The sequence below is a fragment of the Lissotriton vulgaris genome, unplaced genomic scaffold, assembly GCF_964263255.1.
Source record: "Lissotriton vulgaris unplaced genomic scaffold, aLisVul1.2 SCAFFOLD_2093, whole genome shotgun sequence".
NCBI classification, from domain to species: Eukaryota; Metazoa; Chordata; class Amphibia; order Caudata; family Salamandridae; genus Lissotriton; species Lissotriton vulgaris.
Window position 1 is genome coordinate 189,770 of NW_028246778.1, and position 19,140 is coordinate 208,909.

General features: G+C 54.0%; 1 protein-coding gene across 3 annotated transcripts in view; it reads left to right on the plus strand.

Moving 5' to 3' along the window:
• The window catches only part of LOC147665747 (2-Hydroxyacid oxidase 2-like), a 198,796-nt gene that overhangs the window by 78,048 nt on the left and 101,608 nt on the right, over positions 1-19,140 (plus strand). For 2 of the 3 annotated variants that reach the window (XM_086949548.1, XM_086949549.1), the window contains exon 2: positions 10,817-10,940. The exons of the other annotated variant lie outside the window; for it this stretch is intronic. In XM_086949548.1, the coding sequence (XP_086805674.1) occupies positions 10,892-10,940 (49 nt within the window). In that variant the 5' untranslated portion in view covers positions 10,817-10,891. The remainder of the gene's footprint in view (positions 1-10,816; positions 10,941-19,140) is intronic. 3 annotated transcript variants of the gene reach the window in all.

The window sequence follows — 19,140 nt, forward strand, 5'->3', positions numbered from 1 at the left end:
CTTGGTTGGAACTATTCTTTTCTGGTGAACCCCTCCGGAGAGGCCTGTTCTGCTTCATGCGAGTCCCTTCGCCTCCAAGTTGCGTCCCAAGGGCACCAGACGTCACCACTGAACACGTCTGTAAAGATGTTATCTTTAGTAAATGTCCCGCGTGCCAACTCGCGCGGGACACCTCTGTGTATTCCATGTTCTGGCATAGAATGTATTCTTTTGAGAGGTCGGTAGTTGCTGCCGAGAGAGCCATGCATCTAGACGAATAAAGAAGAGCTTGTTCACGAACCTTGTTTTCTCTTCTTTTCAACGCCCTTCCATGAGTGAGCGCCACGGATGTGACGTTCGACAGCGGAAGCCATTCTTGCAGCAGACACAGAGAGCTGTTCATTCTCAGCATGAGAGGTTGTCATCACTAGAAAGATAGACCCATTGGCTTTGTCAGTGGTTGTTATGAGTCTCGAGACTTCTAGCAGTAAGTGGGAAAGAGCGATTAGTCACTGAGTTTATAATACGTCATCTTATATAGTAGTAAAATACTTTTATTTGATCTGTTAAAATCATAAAAAGAGTGGAACATACCACCATGATGAAAACGTCATAATTAAGATACAGATAAAAATTACATTTCCTCGTGTGGGATGAAACTAAAGAGCAGCGGGTTATTATAACAGCAATGTAAACATGTCCATGGTTTCTGTTGAAATTAAAGTGTTAATGACAACGGAAAATGGAGAGGGAGCAAAGTTGGAAACTGCTATGCATAATGTTCTATCCAGTTTCTTAAGTCGCTATAGTGTCATATCCTGGAACATTTACTGGTAAGACCATGTTTGCGCTTAGGGCTTGTCATAGAAAGAGGCTTTGGAAGAAAGGGAGCACAGAAAGACTTGGGCCGGCTACTTTATACCCTACTGTCAGGTTCTTATTGTGGTGTTCCATTCTTTCCAAGGTTTTGTGCTGTTTCTTTCTTTTCTAGTTCTCGTGCTGCTAGGGACAAAAAGTTGACAGTGTTACAAGACAGTTGAACTGAAGAACTGCTGAGGCATTTTATGACGGCCGCTCTGCAAGTCCGGATTTGAGTTTCTCTTAAGATTGGCCTTAAAAGGAATTTCCTTAGGTTATGTAGTGCCGAACAGATGCATAATAGATGTAGTAGTGACTCTGCTCCGTTGCCACAGAGGCGGCAGTCCAGGGATGGCCAGGTCTGTAGCTGTTTTGGGGTAAATGTAAATTGTAAATGTAAATTGATACTTGTATAGCGCACTACTCACCCGCAAGGGTCTCAAGGCGCTTGTACGAAAACCGCTGTGGAACCCATCCTGGCTTTCCCTGTGAGGCGTCCACTCCTGGGCACCCCCAAGGTGGAGGCCAGGCATCCTTAGCGTTGTGGGGGCCGTTGTGGAGATTAAGCAAGCTATTGCCTAGAGTTGCAGAGTGGGACTCCATGATTGGAATAGGCACCGAGGCGAGAATTATCAGGTCCGTGGAATTTTGCGCCCAAGACCAGCCGAGGCGGGGAATTGAACCCTGGTCCCGGGCTAGACCTCTGCATCAGGATCTGCCGCTCTAATCATTGAGCCACACTTCTCGGGGTGAGATCTTTGTTTGAAAACAAACCCAATCTCCGTGAGGTCAATTTCCGCTTGTAGTGGTCTCTGAAGCATTCTTGCAAATAGGGTTGTGGTTTCATGTGCCTATAGAATGGAATCACCGACCATGCATGACTTTTACTGGCAAATGTGGTTTTATCGGATTGAAACGATAATTTTTTTATTGATTTGTTTGTGATTTTTTTTAAAACAGGGTATGACATGGGTGTTTGCCAGGCTTCCTCCAGATTAAGCGTTTGAAGGGCTTATTTTAACATTTGGCATATCGAATTTTTGTTTGTTGTTTTATTTCTACCTCCTCCCAGCAGTGGTGGGCAAACGTGTTGTCTTCCGCAGCCCTCATACGTCAGTAATATTTGGCCAGAACACCTTGTTTGGCCTGCGTCTGGTTCGTTGATCCATATTCCAGGCGTATCTGCGCCTGAGCGATGTGTCGTGGTATTAAACATTTTTTTTATGCAGGCTGGACTGAGCTAGATTTAGCATTTGGGAGTCCTTAGTATTCAGCATTTCCAAGCCATATGTTATTGGTGGCAAAAATGTTGCAGCCACTACCGCTAGGAGATGGTTTGTTGAGGTACCACTTGGGCTTTTCTGTAAAGTTTTAAAAGCAAAGCATAATTGTTTGGTTTTTATGTTGAGAGGTTCTAGGTGTTGTTTGAAACTTAAATGGCGATCTAAAAGAACCCCCAGATATTTATATACTTCTACCTGCGATAAAATACTTGAGTTTATCCTCCAGATGAATTTGGGGCATTTTTATGGGTGCTGGAAAAACATAAAACATTTAGATTTTTTAAAATTGATTATCAGTTGTTCTTTTGAAATGTATATTGCTAGTTGAGATATCAGGCGCTGTAGACCAAGCGGGGTTTAGCTCGGTCAGTCACACAATTGACAAAAAACTAGTAACAGGTCAAAATTAGGATAAATATATCATCCCATCTGTAGCTAAGTAATCAACAAAGCTTAGTATTCAACAAGAATTAAAATTGTTATTATATATTTATTAGTTATACTTATTTTAACTCTTTTCTTTTTTAAGTTATGCCATTCAATATTATATACATTAAGTAACAATTCATAGAAAGCAGAACAGTATAGGGGAATGAGCCAATTTTGCGGGGTAAAGCCAACGCGAATAACATCTTGAAGATTTTCTCACGCTATGCAAGGACCCCCATTGCGGACCTACACCGTTCTACTATCCGATCCTTGGACCAGGGCATCGCCCCCGTTGATCTTTTGTTATTCGCGTTGGCTCTACCCCGCAAAATTGGCTCATTCACCTATACCGGGAGAGGTGCACACAGCAGGGGAGAGGCACACACCGCAGGGGAGAGGCACACACCGCAGGGGAGAGGCGCACACAGCAGGGGAGAGGCACACACAGCAGGGGAGAGGCACACACAGCAGGGAAGAGGTGCACACAGCAGGGGAGAGGTGCACACAGCAGGGGAGAGGCACACACAGCAGGGGAGAGGCACACGCAGCAGGGGAGAGGCGCACACAGCAGGGGAGAGGCGCACACAGCAGGGGAGAGGCACACACAGCAGGGGAGAAGTTCACACAGGAGGGGAGAGGTACACACAGGAGAGGAGAGGTGCACACAGGAGGGGAGAGGTGCACACAGGAGGGGAGAGGTGCACACAGGAGGGGAGAGGTGCACACAGCAGGGGAGAGATGCACACAGCAGGGGAGAGGTGCACACAGCAGGGGAGAAGTGCACACAGCAGGGGAGAAGTGCACACAGCAGGGGAGAGGTGCACACAGCAGGGGAGAGGTGCACACAGGAGGGGAGAGGGGCACACTGGAGGGGAGAAGTTCACACAGGAGGGGAGAGGGGCACACTGGAGGGGAGAGGTGCACACAGCAGGGGAGAGGTGCACACAGGAGGGGAGAGGTGCACCCAGCAGGGGAGAGGTGCACCCAGCAGGGGAGAGGTGCACACAGGGGGGGAGAGGTACCCACAGGAGGGGAGAGGTGCACACAGCAGGGGAGAGGTGCACACAGCAGGGGAGAGGTGCACACAGCAGGGGAGAAGTGCACACACACAGGAGGGGAGAAATGTGGCTCAGGGGTTAGAGGCGGCAGACCCGGAAGCTGAGATCGGCCCTGGACCAGGGTTCAATTCCCCGCCTCGGCGGGTCTTGGGCTCAAAAAATTCCACGGACTCGATAATTCTCGCTCCGGTGCCTTCTCAACTCACGGGTTCACACTCTGCGACTCTGGGCAATAGCTTGCTTAATCTCCACAACGGCCCCTCGCGGCGGGATGCCTGGCTTTCACCTTGTGGATACCCTGCCGGGGTTATCTCACAGGGGAATACCAGGACGGGTTCCCTAAGCAAGCGCCGGGAAACCCTTTGTGGGTAGCTGTGCGCTATATAAGCTCAAATACATTTACACATTTAGATTTACACACAGCAGGGGAGAGGTGCACACAGGAGAGGAGAGGTGCACACTGGAGGGGAGAGGTGCACACTGGAGGGGAGAGGTGCACACTGGAGGGGAGAGGTGCACACTGGAGGGGAGAGGCGCACACTGGAGGGGAGAGGCGCACACTGGAGGGGGAGAGGCGCACACTGGAGGGGAGAGGCGCACACTGGAGGGGAGAGGCGCACACTGGAGGGGAGAGGCGCACACTGGAGGGGAGAGGCACACACAGCAGGGGAGAGGCACACACAGCAGGGGAGAGGCACACGCAGCAGGGGAGAGGCGCACGCAGCAGGGGAGAGGCACACGCAGCCGGGGAGAGGTTCACACAGCAAGGGAGAGGCGCACGCAGCAGGGGAGAGGCACACGCATCAGGGGAGAGGCGCACGCAGCAGGGGAGAGGTGCACGCAGCAGGGGAGAGACACACACAGCAGGGGAGAGGTGCACACAGCAGGGGAGAGGTGCACACAGCAGGGGAGAGGCGCACGCAGCAGGGGAGAGGCGCACGCAGCAGGGGAGAGGCGCACGCAGCAGGGGAGAGGCACACGCAGCCGGGGAGAGGCACACGCAGCCGGGGAGAGGCGCACGCAGCCGGGGAGAGGTGCACACAGCAGGGGAGAGGTGCACACAGCAGGGGAGAGGTGCACACAGCTGGGGAGAGGTGCACACAGCAGGGGAGAGGTGCACAGCAGGGGAGAGACACACACAGTAGGGGAGAAGTGCACACAGCAGGGGAGAGGCACACACAGCAGGGGAGAGGCACACACAGCAGGGGAGAGGTGCACACAGCAGGGGAGAGTCACACATAGTAGGGGAGAGGTGCACAGTAGGGGAAAGGCACACACAGCAGGGGTGAGGTGCACACACAGCAGGGGAGAGGCAAACACAGCAGGGGAGAGATGCACACAGCAGGGGAGAGATGCACACAGCAGGGGAGAGATGCACACAGCAGGGGAGAGGTGCACACAGCAGGGGAGAGGTGCACACAGGAGGGGAGAGGTGCACACAGGAGGGTAGAGGTGCACACAGGAGGGGAGAGGTGCACACAGGAGGGGAGAGGTGCACACAGGAGGGGAGAGGCGCACACAGCATGGAAGACGTGCACACAGGAGGGGAGAGGTGCACACTGGAGGGGAGAGGTGCACACAGGAGATGTGCACACAACAGGGGTGAGGTGCACACAGCAGGGGAGAGGTGCACACAGCAGGGGAGAGGTGCACACAGGAGGGGAGAGGTGCACACAGCAGGGGAGAAGTGCACACAGCAGGGGAGAGGTGCATACAGCAGGGGAGAGGTGCACACAGGAGGGGAGAGGGGCACACTGGAGGGGAGAAGTTCACACAGGAGGGGAGAGGGGCACACTGGAGGGGAGAGGTGCACACAGCAGGGGAGAGGCGCGCACAGCAGGGGAGAGGCGCACACAGCAGGGGAGAGATGCACACAGCAGGGGAGAGGTGCACAGAGGAGGGGAGAGGCACACAGCAGGGGAGAGGTGCACACACCACAGGGGAGAGGTGCACACACCACAGGGGAGAGGCGCACGCAACAGGGGAGAGGCACACGCAGCAGGGGAGAGGCACACACAGCAGGGGAGAGGCGCACACAGTAGAGGAGAGGCGCACACAGTAGAGGAGAGGTGCACACAGTAGAGGAGAGGTGCACAGCAGGGGAGAGGCACACACAGCAGGGGAGAGGCGCACACAGCAGGGGAGAGATGCACACAGGAAAGGAGAGGTGCACACAGTAGAGGAGAGGTGCACAACAGGGGAGAGGTGCACACACACCACAGGGGAGAGGCGCACGCAGCAGGGGAGAGGCACACGCAGCAGGGGAGAGGCGCACACAGCAGGGGAGAGATGCACACAGGAAAGGAGAGGTGCACACAGTAGAGGAGAGGTGCACAACAGGGGAGAGGCACACATAGTAGAGGAGAGGTGCACAACAGGGGAGAGGCACACACAGCAGGGGAGAGGCACACACAGCAGGGGAGAGGCACACACAGCAGGGGAGAGGCACACACAGCAGGGGAGAGGCACACACAGCAGGGGAGAGGCACACACAGCAGGGGAGAGATGCACACAGCAGGGGAGAGGTGCACAGAGGAGGGGAGAGGCACACAGCAGGGGAGAGGCACACAGCAGGGGAGAGGTGCACACACCACAGGGGAGAGGCGCACACACCACAGGGGAGAGGCGCACACACCACAGGGGAGAGGCGCACACACAACAGGGGAGAGGCACACGCAGCAGGGGAGAGGCACACGCAGCAGGGGAGAGGCACACGCAGCAGGGGAGAGGCACACACAGCACGGAAGAGGCACACACAGCACGGAAGAGGCGCACACAGCAGGTGAGAGGCGCACACAGCAGGTGAGAGGCGCACACAGCAGGGGAGAGGCACACACAGCAGGGGAGAGGCACACACAGCAGGGGAGAGATGCACACAGCAGGGGAGAGGTGCACAGAGGAGGGGAGAGGCACACAGCAGGGGAGAGGTGCACACACCACAGGGGAGAGGTGCACACACCACAGGGGAGAGGCGCACACACAACAGGGGAGAGGCACACGCAGCAGGGGAGAGGCGCACACAGCAGGGGAGAGGCGCACACAGGAAAGGAGAGGTGCACACAGTAGAGGAGAGGTGCACAACAGGGGAGAGGCACACACAGCAGGGGAGAGGCACACACAGCAGGGGAGAGGCACACGCAGCAGGGGAGAGGCACACACAGCAGGGGAGAGGCACACACAGCAGGGGAGAGGCACACACAGCAGGGGAGAGGCACACGCAGCAGGGGAGAGGCACACGCAGCAGGGGAGAGGCACACGCAGCAGGGGAGAGGCACACGCAGCAGGGGAGAGGCACACGCAGCAGGGGAGAGGCACACGCAGCAGGGGAGAGGCACACGCAGCAGGGGAGAGGCACACGCAGCAGGGAGAGGCACACGCAGCAGGGGAGAGGCACACACAGCAGGGGAGAGGCGCACACAGGAAAGGAGAGGTGCACACAGCAGGGGAGATGCACACGGCAGGGGAGAGGCACACGCAGCAGGGGAGAGGCACACGCAGCAGGGGAGAGGCACACGCAGCAGGGGAGAGGCACACGCAGCAGGGGAGAGGCGCACACAGCAGGGGAGAGATGCACACAGGAAAGGAGAGGTGCACACAGTAGAGGAGAGGTGCACAACAGGGGAGAGGCACACACAGCAGGGGAGAGGCACACACAGCACGGAAGAGGCGCACACAGCAGGTGAGAGGCGCACACAGCAGGTGAGAGGCGCACACAGCAGGTGAGAGGCGCACACAGCAGGTGAGAGGCACACACAGCAGGGGAGAGGCACACACAGCAGGGGAGAGATTCACACAGCAGGGGAGAGATTCACACAGCAGGGGAGAGGTGCACAGAGGAGGGGAGAGGCACACAGCAGGGGAGAGGTGCACACACCACAGGGGAGAGGTGCACACACCACAGGGGAGAGGTGCGCACACCACAGGGGAGAGGCGCACACAACAGGGGAGAGGCACACACAGCAGGGGAGAGGCGCACACAGGAAAGGAGAGGTGCACACAGTAGAGGAGAGGTGCACAACAGGGGAGAGGCACACTGTAGCAGGCGCGGGAAGGATAGGCAATACGCTGATTCTAGTAGTTCTAGGTTTTATTTTGGAATACAGTGAATCTGAACTTTTCTGTCTAGTGCTTCGTGCAAGTCTGGGAGAACGGCTCCTCGCTGCTTTCCTGATGCCTGAATCCGTGGAGGCTGTTCTCCGTCCTCGGTCGGGCGTCCGCCGAGGAAGGTCTCCGTCGATTTCCGTGGTGCCCGTCAGTTACCGGAACAGGGAAATAAAAGGCAAGAAAACGGTGTATCAGTACCCGTTCTGTATTGCGATTTATAGGGATGGGAGTGAGGGACCAAACACACGTGATACACTCTGTAACTAACTTCCGAGGTGAAGGGTTTTGTGCTCGGGGTAGGGGAAAAACACCAGGGAGTTAGGGATCCCGGGTTTAGTCCGACGTTACTGGTTTACGAGTGACCCAACCCCTTAGTTTGTCACGCACCTGGTTAAGCCATACACCTCCCCCGGGTGTATGGCTGGGCGGCTCGTGGTGTCGTTGGCCTCCTGGCGTCCCTTCTTTAACGTCCTCCGCTCGGTCCTTCTGATGTCTCTCCTCGGACCCGGTCTTCCTTCGCACCGCTCCGCTTCCGTCTTCTTTCTCGCCTCTCCGTTCGTCCTCCGTATACACGTCCGTCCTTAGCTCCGCTCCGCTTCCGTCTTCCTCCTCGTCTCCTTCCTCGCTCTGGGTGAACAAGCACACCCTTGATTGGTCCATTCCGGCATATGAGGTTTCGGTGTCCTGACGAGACTCCTCCCATTCCGAAGTCCATTCAGAATTAAAGGGCCAGTGTGTGGATTGCGTGTCTACCTCTGTTTCAACGTTCTGTGGAGAGGAAGAGGTAGTGTTTAACATTTGACTACTTTCATATCCTTTACAGTCATTTCTTCGTGTTGACCCTGCTGTGTTACACACACACAGCAGGGGAGAGGCACACACAGCAGGGGAGAGGCACACGCAGCAGGGGAGAGGCGCACACAGCAGGGGAGAGATGCACACAGGAAAGGAGAGGTGCACACAGTAGAGGAGAGGTGCACAACAGGGGAGAGGCACACACAGTAGAGGAGAGGTGCACAACAGGGGAGAGGCACACACAGCAGGGGAGAGGCACACACAGTAGAGGAGAGGTGCACAACAGGGGAGAGGCACACACAGTAGAGGAGAGGTGCACAACAGGGGAGAGGCACACACAGCAGGGGAGAGGCACACACAGCACGGAAGAGGCGCACACAGCAGGTGAGAGGCGCACACAGCAGGGGAGAGGCACGCGCAGCAGGGGAGGGGTACACACAGCAGGGGAGAGATGCACACAGCAGGGGAGAGGCGCACGCAGCAGGGGAGAGGCACACAGGAGCGGAGAGTTAAACACCGCAGGGGAGAGGTGCACACAGCAGGGGAGAAGTTCACACTGGAGGGGAGAGGTGCACACAGGAAAGGAGAGGTGCACACAGTAGAGGAGAGGTGCACAGCAGGGGAGAGGCACACACAGCAGGGGAGAGGCACACACAGCAGGGGAGAGGCACACACAGCAGGGGAGAGGCGCACACAGCAGGGGAGAGGCGCGCACAGCAGGGGAGAGGGGTGCACAGCAGGGGAGAGGCACACACAGCAGGGGAGAGGCACACAGCAGGGGAGAGGTGCACACAGCAGGGGAGAGGCACACACAGCAGGGGAGAGGTGCACACAGCAGGGGAGAGGTGCACACAGCAGGGGAGAGGCGCACACAGGAGGGGAGAAGTGCACACAGCAGGGGAGAGGCGCACACAGGAGGGGAGAAGTGCACACAGCAGGGGAGAGGCGCACACAGGAGGGGAGAGGCACACACAGCAGGGGAGAGGCACACACAGCAGGGGAGAGGCGCACATAGCAGGGGAGAGGCGCACACAGCAGGGGAGAGGCGCACACAGCAGGGGAGAGGCGCACACAGGGGGGGAGAGGTGCCCACAGCAGGGGAGAGGCGCACACAGGGGGGGAGAGGCACACACAGCAGGGGAGAGGTGCACACAGCAGGGGAGAGGTGCACACAGCAGGGGAGAGGCGCACACAGGAGGGGAGAAGTGCACACAGCAGGGGAGAGGCGCACACAGGAGGGGAGAAGTGCACACAGCAGGGGAGAGGCGCACACAGGAGGGGAGAGGCACACACAGCAGGGGAGAGGCACACACAGCAGGGGAGAGGCGCACACAGCAGGGGAGAGGCGCACACAGCAGGGGAGAGGCGCACACAGCAGGGGAGAGGCGCACACAGGGGGGGAGAGGTGCACACAGCAGGGGAGAGATGCACACAGCAGGGGAGAGGCGCACACAGCAGGGGAGAGGCGCACACAGGAGGGGAGAAGTGCACACAGCAGGGGAGAGGCGCACACAGGAGGGGAGAGGCACACACAGCAGGGGAGAGGTGCACACAGCAGGGGAGAGGTGCACACAGCAGGGGAGAGGCGCACACAGGAGGGGAGAAGTGCACACAGCAGGGGAGAGGCGCACACAGGAGGGGAGAAGTGCACACAGCAGGGGAGAGGCGCACACAGGAGGGGAGAGGCACACACAGCAGGGGAGAGGCGCACACAGCAGGGGAGAGGCGCACACAGCAGGGGAGAGGCGCACACAGCAGGGGAGAGGCGCACACAGCAGGGGAGAGGCGCACACAGGGGGGGAGAGGTGCACACAGCAGGGGAGAGATGCACACAGCAGGGGAGAGATGCACACAGCAGGGGAGAGGCGCACGCAGCAGGGGAGAGGCGCACGCAGCAGGGGAGAGGCACACAGCAGGGGAGAGGTGCACACAGCAGGGGAGAGGCACACAGCAGGGGAGAGGCGCACACAGCAGGGGAGAGGCGCACACAGCAGGGGAGAGGCGCACACAGCAGGGGAGAGGCGCACACAGCAGGGGAGAGGCGCACACAGCAGGGGAGAGGCGCACACAGGGGGGGAGAGGTGCACACAGCAGGGGAGAGATGCACACAGCAGGGGAGAGGCGCACACAGGGGGGGAGAGGTGCCCACAGCAGGGGAGAGGCGCACACAGGGGGGGAGAGGCACACACAGCAGGGAGATGTTGCATTCAGCTGACACTTTGCCCGCTGTCCGGCAGGGTGGGCACCTGCAGACTGTGTTTTGTGGTTGGGGTGTCTGCTCAGTCGGTGAACTCAGATTTTGTCTTGCAGGAAGAGAGACCCCAGAGCGAGGATGGCTTTGAAGACTGTGTCTAGCGCCTTGACTCCTGCCTGACCCTGAGGCCCATGGAGACTGCAGAGGATGGACGCGGCCCCTGCCCAGCAGGAGGAGCTGGTGAGCAGCCGAGTGGCGTTGACATGCCTGACTTGCATGTGCCTGGTGTGTCCTCGTGTCAGACTTATGTTAATGAGTTTACCGTTGTTAGAATTGGGGGTCTCTGGTTGGCGCAGGTAGGTACTTGCGACAAGCAGGGACCCTCTCCTCTAAGTCAGGGCAAAGGACTACTCCTAGGAATAACCCCTGCTCACCCTCTAGGTAGTGTGTCGCGAGCAGACAAGGCTAATCTCTAGAGTACATGTAGCTAAGTATTTGCAATATCACACACAATAAGTACCAACCCACCACACAGAGACACAAGACTGTTGATCTGTAAAAATATATGTATTTTATATAAACTTTCAAGGAGCTTCAAATACAGTCTTCAATGCTTTACAGATGATTCCAGTTACTTTTAAAATGCCACAGTTCTTAAATATAAGGGACAGTACTTTAGAATGCCTTCAATCACTCTAAAAAATGGCTTCCTCGTGAAAATGGTTCAAGTTACATTTAAACAAATGCCACCATGGTTCACAGTCAAGTGTTGCATCAAAAACAGTGTCCCTGGTCTAAAATCGACTTGGCAATACTTAGAATTGGCCCCACAATGATCCGGGCAATGTATGCAGCATACTGACTCCATTCGTTGGAGGAGGTACGCCTCGTAGCGCTGAAGTAGTTCCCGTAGGGCAACCGGCAAAAGGACCTCGCTAACCCTCACGCATCTCACGTACAGCGCGGGTGAGGGAACGAGGCGTACGGGTGGATGTGCGGCTCGAACTGCACTGTGCGATGGATCAGAAGAGTCGCACAGTACGGCGGCCACAGCTCTGGGACCAACAGCGGACACAAGGGGTGCGTGCCTCACAGACTTCGTGTCCAGAGCGCGCCGCACCTCACACGCAAACAGAACCTTAGTCTTTGAGGGGAGTGCAAGGCGAACGGCTGCAGGGTCGATCCTCTGACGTCACGGTGCCGTCCCGAGGGCGATGCGAGCAGCTGCTCGGGCTCCTCGGCGAGCGATGTGTTGCGAGGGGGTCGATGAGCACGCGGCGTACGCTTCTACCCTGGAGGGGGAGCGGCCAGCTGGGTTTACGGCGGTACAAGCGGGGCACTGATCCGGGGCTTTAATGAACCAAAGCAGAATCCAACGTTGCTGTGTGTGCTACGGCGCGACCCAGTAGATCACGGTCCTTGGGAGGACAGGTTCTCAGTGTGCGCGGTGCAGATTCACAGCGCACTTCGCTCCTTGACGATCAGGGCTGCAGGGATAAGCAGTACAGCTGGTAGTTCTTCCTTCAGGAGGGGTAGCGCCCACTGGTCCTGGGGCGCAGTACAGGGAGCAAGTTCACCAGCAAGCCCTTGGAGATTGTTTAAGTTGCACAAGTTGAATTAAAGTCTTTCTCAGTCCTTTTCCTCTCTCCTTCTTGCAGCAAGGCACCCACCACAGGCCAGTCTCTCAGGATTAGAGACAGTAGTCCTCCATGCAGCTTTCCCAGTTCCTTCTCTTCAGGCAGAGTTTCTTCTTGCCGTAAACAGGATCTGATTTGTTAGGAGCTGGGCTCCTACATTTATAGTCAGTTTCTTTTGTTCTTTCAGGCCAAGGGGGGCCTTTGAATTGTCAATTTCATTCTCTGAGCACTTTGTTTTCCTGTTCCTGGCTTCTTCTTTCAGAGTGAGGGGCAGGGACAGCAGACGCACCGCAGGAGGTGGAGCCAGCATTGTAATGACAAGTACAGCTAGGAGCACTCTGTTGACAGTCTTCCCTCTTCCTGGACCAGGTGCAGGGCAGAGTCATCAGTCGCTCCCCAGGGGGCGGAGTCAGCATTGTGGTGGCAGAGCGCAGCCCTTTTCAGAGTCAAGGGGCACTCCCCCCACCCTTCATGGTGTAATCTCTCTATTCACCACCTGTCATCCCCAGCTCTGTCACACACAGAAACCAGATAGCAGATACACATCAGAGCAGAGGCGGGCTGAAATGGTTAGGCAAGCAAATACTAACTTTCTAAAAGTAGTATTTGCAAACACAGGATATTAAAATAACCTTTACTAAAAGAAGTATTTTATTATTCTGAGTTCAGGCATACTAAACTTGACTTTCTACCATGCTCTCTGAGTCTGTTGGGATTATAGAGTGTAATAATTCCAGCAGCCCATTCTGGCCTATGGAGAGTAGGTAGCCTTACAATATTGAAAAACGAAAATGGCTGTAATTCACTATTAGGACATGCCACACACATCAGGGCATGTCCTACCTTATGCTTACAATGCACCCTGCCCTTGGGCCTACCATAAGGGTGACTAATATGAAGTTAGGGAAGGTTTAGGGACTGGCAAGTAGATGTACTTGCGCAGTTAGCATGACAGTACCAGACTGCACGCAGGTTCTGCAATGGCAGACCTTAGACACATTTTACTAGGCCGCTTCTGTGAGTGGCACAACCAGTGATGCAAGCCAACCAGCAGCATTTGTATTTACAAGCCCTGGCACTCCTGGTGCACTTTACTGGGGTCTGACAGTAAACCAAATAAACCAATCATGGAATCCAATCACATATACACTTTTCAGTAGGGAGAGCATATGCACTTTAGCACTGGTCAGCAGTGGTAAAGTGTCCAGAGTCATTAAACCAACAAAAACAGGTCAGAGAGAATATTGGAGAAAGGCGAAAAGTTCAGGGATGATCCTGCAGAGAGGGCCAAGTCCAACAACTGTAAATTGCCAGGCACAGTCTTCTGGATATGAGTTTAACCATTAGCGGGCAGGAGTGTTGTTCTGTGTATGAGTTTACCGTCAGCGGGCAGGGGTGGTGTTCTGTATATGAGATTACCGTCAGCAGGCGGGGTTGTGTTCTGTATGAGTTTACCGTCAGCGGGCGGGGTGGTGTTCTGTATGGGTTTACCGTCAGCGGGCGGGGTGGTGTTCTGTGTATGAGTTTACTGTCAGCGGGCGGGGGTGGTGTTCTGTATATGAGTTTACCGTTAGCGGGCAGGGGATGGTGTTCTATGTATGAATTTACCGTCAGTGGGCAGGGGTGGTGTTCTGTGTATGATTTTACCGTTAGCGGGCAGGGGTGGTGTTCTGTATATGAGTTTACCGTCAGCAGACGGGGTGGTGTTCTGTATATGAGTTTACTGTTAGCGGGCAGGGGATGGTGTTCTATGTAGCGGTGGGCGGCCAGCTACGCTCCGTCTGCGGAGTGTGCGTAGTGCCGCCTACTCCGCATTTTGCGGAGCTGGCGGAGCCAGGCGGCACTACGCACGCTCCACAGACGGAGCGTAGCTGGCCGCCACCCGCCTCCCTCCCGCCCTCCCTAAATACTTTAAAATAAAGGAACGCAATAATTTTAAAAGCACTTACCTTGCCGCCGCTGGCCGCCGCGTTCCCCGGGGCTCGTTATCTTCCGTCTTCCGTATTTTTCAATAATGCGCATGCGCGGGCGGCCGCGCATGCGCATTTTCACGAGAAGAGGAGTCTTTTGACCAGAGTCCATCGAGAGGCATGCTCCAACAGTCTACTACATTGCCTCATCCAGCCTCTCAAGTCTGGACCTCTGCCTGCTGGTGGCCGGCCCGAGAGGCCCAATGTACACGCACACAGGAGAGGGCTCGGGTCCCCCTCATCCAGCAGGTGTTGTATTAATGCACCTACAGACCTTGCTCCGCAGACGAGCTGATTGCGCCGCGGGTCTAGGTGCCTACCGTGGCGTAGGGAGCTGTGGCCTAACTCTAGTCTGGGAGCATCAGAGGCACCACTGCACACACTGCTTCAGGCTCGGATCTCCCCTCCTCTCACATTCCTGGCTAAATGGACCAAACACTTCAGCCCAGGGCAGGCTAGACCACAGAGTTCTAAAACATGGTTGATCCCAGTTGCACCCTCCCACGGACAGAAGATCACTGAGGGGGCACTAGAGGGTAGGTCACTGGGTCTTACTGTGATTTTGGCATCACAGGAACGGACTGATTACTCATAGAGGAAAGCAGCTCTTTTTGGAAGGTTTAATCTGACCGCAGATTAGAATTTAAAAACAACTTTGCAGCATTTCTACGCAGACTAACCAGACATTATGGGAGGCCTGATTGGGCCTTGAATAAACTGCCACTTTTAAAGCCTGGAGTCAGGGCCGGACTGGCCATAGCGGGCACCGGGCAATCCCTCAGTGCGCCACATGGGTGGGGGCCGGTTTTGGGCCCCTGGGGGGCGTTTTTGTTACAGGGCCGTTCTTGCAGCATAGCTGCAAAATCGGCCCTGTACCAAAATCGGCCAAAAACCATCCCCACAAAGAGCTCGGCGGCACCCCCAACCCCCCGAGTGGGGAGGGGGGCGGCGGAGCACTTTGCCGGAGCCGGTTGTGGTTCCCAGTCCGGCCCTGCCTGGAGTAAGTGTAACCTGGCGAGGGCAAACCTCTGATTTCTGCAGAGAAGATCCTATGAATATATTTTGTAGAGTTACATTAACATGTAGCTGATGGAAAAGACACCTGGCAGGCTGGTCACCGTGAGGGTGCAGAGCAATGCACCCCAATTAGAGCACATTATCACACTGATTCACTCATAGATGCCAAGGTTTCAGATTGGTAAGTGTGACGTTTGACGTTTTCATAACTTAACTGTAATAATGGGTGACATTCACACAGTCTGATTCCAGTAGCCTGCTGTTAGCGCACTTTAGTTCAGTGACTTTCTTAGAGTTTCTAGTTGCTCAAATGGCCGTAATTTCTAATACTTATATGTTTCCCTCCTCTTAATTGCTTGATTTTGCACACGAGAAAGTGTCACTCATAGACGTTGAAATGTCACTTATAATTAAAAAGAAATTATGAAAATGTCATACATCGCAATCTGAAAATTTGGCAGCTGTAGCTAAGTCTACAACACACAGCACATTTGAACATCTCCTAATTCCAAGCCACGCAACTCTACTATAGATAATTTAACCCTACAACATCCGATACCACATAATTACAATACTAAAAATTTTAAAACACATATTTTCCACTTCACTCCATACCACATAATTCCACATCTCATAATAACATTCCACACAACTTAATACCACTTCAAACCACATAATTACACTCCACACAACACAATTCAACTACACATAATTCCACTTCAACCTATATAATTATACTTCACACAACATATTTACACTCCACTCCAAAACACATAATTGCCCTCCACACAATACAAGTCTGCAACATGCTGCATAAATCCACTCTGTACAATTATACACCACACCATGCCACATAATTCCACACATCACACAATTCCACAATTCATCCCCACACAATTCATCACACAACATAATTACACTCCAAATAATACCACTCAGCACCACATAATTTACCTCCACATAATTATGCTCTACTCCATATTGCATAAATACACTCCACATAAATACAGTCTATGCCTTGTAGCAACATTCCACATAACTACACTTCACACCATGCCTCATAATACCACTCAACATAATTTTCACTCAACAGCGCACACGTCCACGTCACACAAATTGAACTCTGCACATTTCCATTCCACACCACATAATTCAACAAACTACATAACTCAAACCAATAACACAATTACACAACACAACACAAACATCTAATCTACATCACAAAATTCCACATCATGCTACAATATTTAACATCACAACACATAAGTAAACTCCACTCCACTCCACAACACAAAATACCATTCCAGACAATGTAAATGTAATGTATGTGTCTTGTAAAGCGCACTGCTACCCGGAGGCGTCCTGGCGCTATAGACCGCTGGGGAACCCGTCCTGGTTTTCCCTGTGAGATGGTCCCTCCTGGGTATCTCCAAGGTAAAACCACGCATCCCCGGCGTCTGTGGGGGGCCGTTGTAGAGATGAGGCAAGCTTAATGCCCAGAGTTGCCGAGTGTGATCCCTGGTTAGAGTAGGCACCGAGGCGAGAATTATCGAGTCCGCTGACCCTGGTCCAAGACCTCGCTCCAAGACACGCAATCCCACTCGATGACACACAATCCCACACCACATAATTCCAGTACACTCAATACCACACAATTACTATCTACATTATTACACTGCACACCATGCCACATTATTTCACTACACAGATCCAATCCACACAACACAATTCCACAACGTACTATTCCAATCCAAACCATATATGACTTGCATATATGCAAATTGATATATTGCAAAATCATGTATTGCAAATGCTGGTTTACCTTCCAATGTGTCCCTGCAGATCCTGTTCCTGGAGGGAGCTGTAATCCTTCTCCTGCCCCTGTCAGCTCTCCTTTGTGCTGCCTCCTGCTCTCTGGGGCCCCCACCCCCATCCTTGTCCTCTCCCGTCTCAGAGGCTGTGCCCTGTGGTGAATGCTGTCTCTGGGGGCCCCCACCCCATCCTTTTTCCGGGCCTGGCTTGTGGCTCTGAGGAGAATCTCAGTGCAGGCTGCTTTAGAGCAAGCCTCTCTCTCACAGCTCTCACCAAAGAGCTGAGGGGGCTCCCTTCATTTACTGAAGAGTGGGGGCCTACCCCTGCACCGTGGTGGCTATGGGGGTGTTTGTTACGCCCCTGCTAAAGGTGACATCCGCACCCTCCTCGACCAAGGTCACAACACAGCCATGATCCTTTTTGATCTCAGCAGCCTTCGACACAGTCTCCCACCGCAAACTCAACGCCAGACTCCACGACGCCGGCAGACAGGGAATCTCCCTCGACTGGCTCTGCTCCTTCCTCACCGGCAGAACCCAAAAAATCAGACTTCTGCCCTCCCTCTCCAAACACACAGAGATCAACTGCGGAGTACCCCAAAGATCATCGCTCAGCCCTATGCTCTTCAACATCTACATGGCCCCCCTCACCGCCCTCATCAGACAGCACGGGCTCAGCATAGTATCCTATGAGGATGACATCCAGCTCATCCTCTCCCTCACCAAGGACCCCATCACCACCAGACTCAGCTTCTTGGAAGGAATGTTGCATCCTAGTTGAGCAGCAGCTGCCTGAAGCTCAACTTGGAGAAGACAGAGGTCCTCAGACCCTCCCCTTCTGCACTGGACAACACCTGGTGGCCCACCGCACTCGGCAGCCCCCCACCCCTACGAACCAAGCTCAGAACCTCAGCGTCGTACTTAACTCCTCCCTCTCCATGACCCGACAGATCAACTCTGTCACCTCTACCTGGTTCAACACCTTCCGCATCCTATATAACACTGTCAAATGGATCCCCCTGAATGAAGAAAGACCACCACCCACCCACTCAAAACCAGCAGACTGGACTATGGAAATGCCCTCTATGCGAGGATCAAAAAGTCTCTGCTCCGCAAACTCCAGACCATACAGAATACCGTAGCCAGACTCTTCCTCTGCATCTCTTGACCCAAACACATCACCCAACACTTGCAAAACCTCCACTGGCTCCCCCTCAAGAAAAGAGTTACTTTCACGATACTCACCCACACCTACAAATGCCTCCACAACACCGGACCCCAATATCTCAAAGAAAGAATCTCCTTCCATGTACCCAAGACCAAGAGAAACCTCCAACTTGCCGCCGTCGCCGAACTTCTGTGCATCCGCAGAGCAAGAACAGGTGGAAGAACCTTCTCCACATCGCGGCTAAGACCTGGAACGATCTCCAGATCAACATCAGAAGCGCCCCCACTCTGCCCTTCTTCAGGAAGACCCTCAAGACCTGGCTCTTTGACTGACCGGAGCTGCTTCCCCTCCTCACCCTCCCTCTCCCCTCCTCCCCCCCCCCCCCCACCCCAGGGCGCCTCATGGGTGAGTAGCGCGCTTCAAAATTCCATGTTTGGGATTCCATTGTTTTGGATGAATGAGAGAATGGAGGTAGTGGACATTTTGAGAGAAGTATAGGGTGAGAAATAGGATGCTGCATTGGATATGCTGAATTAGAAGAAAAGTAATAAATATATAGATCAATAAGTGCATGGAAGGTAGATAGATGCATAAAGGAAGTAAGTATATGTAGATTAAAGATGCATTAAATAAACTCTAGCTTTCTATTGTTGTTTTTATTTATTTATATATATCGTAATTCTATAGTGAAGCAATAATACTTACACTTCTTTAGCATAACTAATGAATATCTATATCCATCTACCGATATATATATTTAAAACATAAATATGCTACATGTTTATACAAAGCAATACACATATATAGGTACATATCTATAGTACAAATAAATGCTTA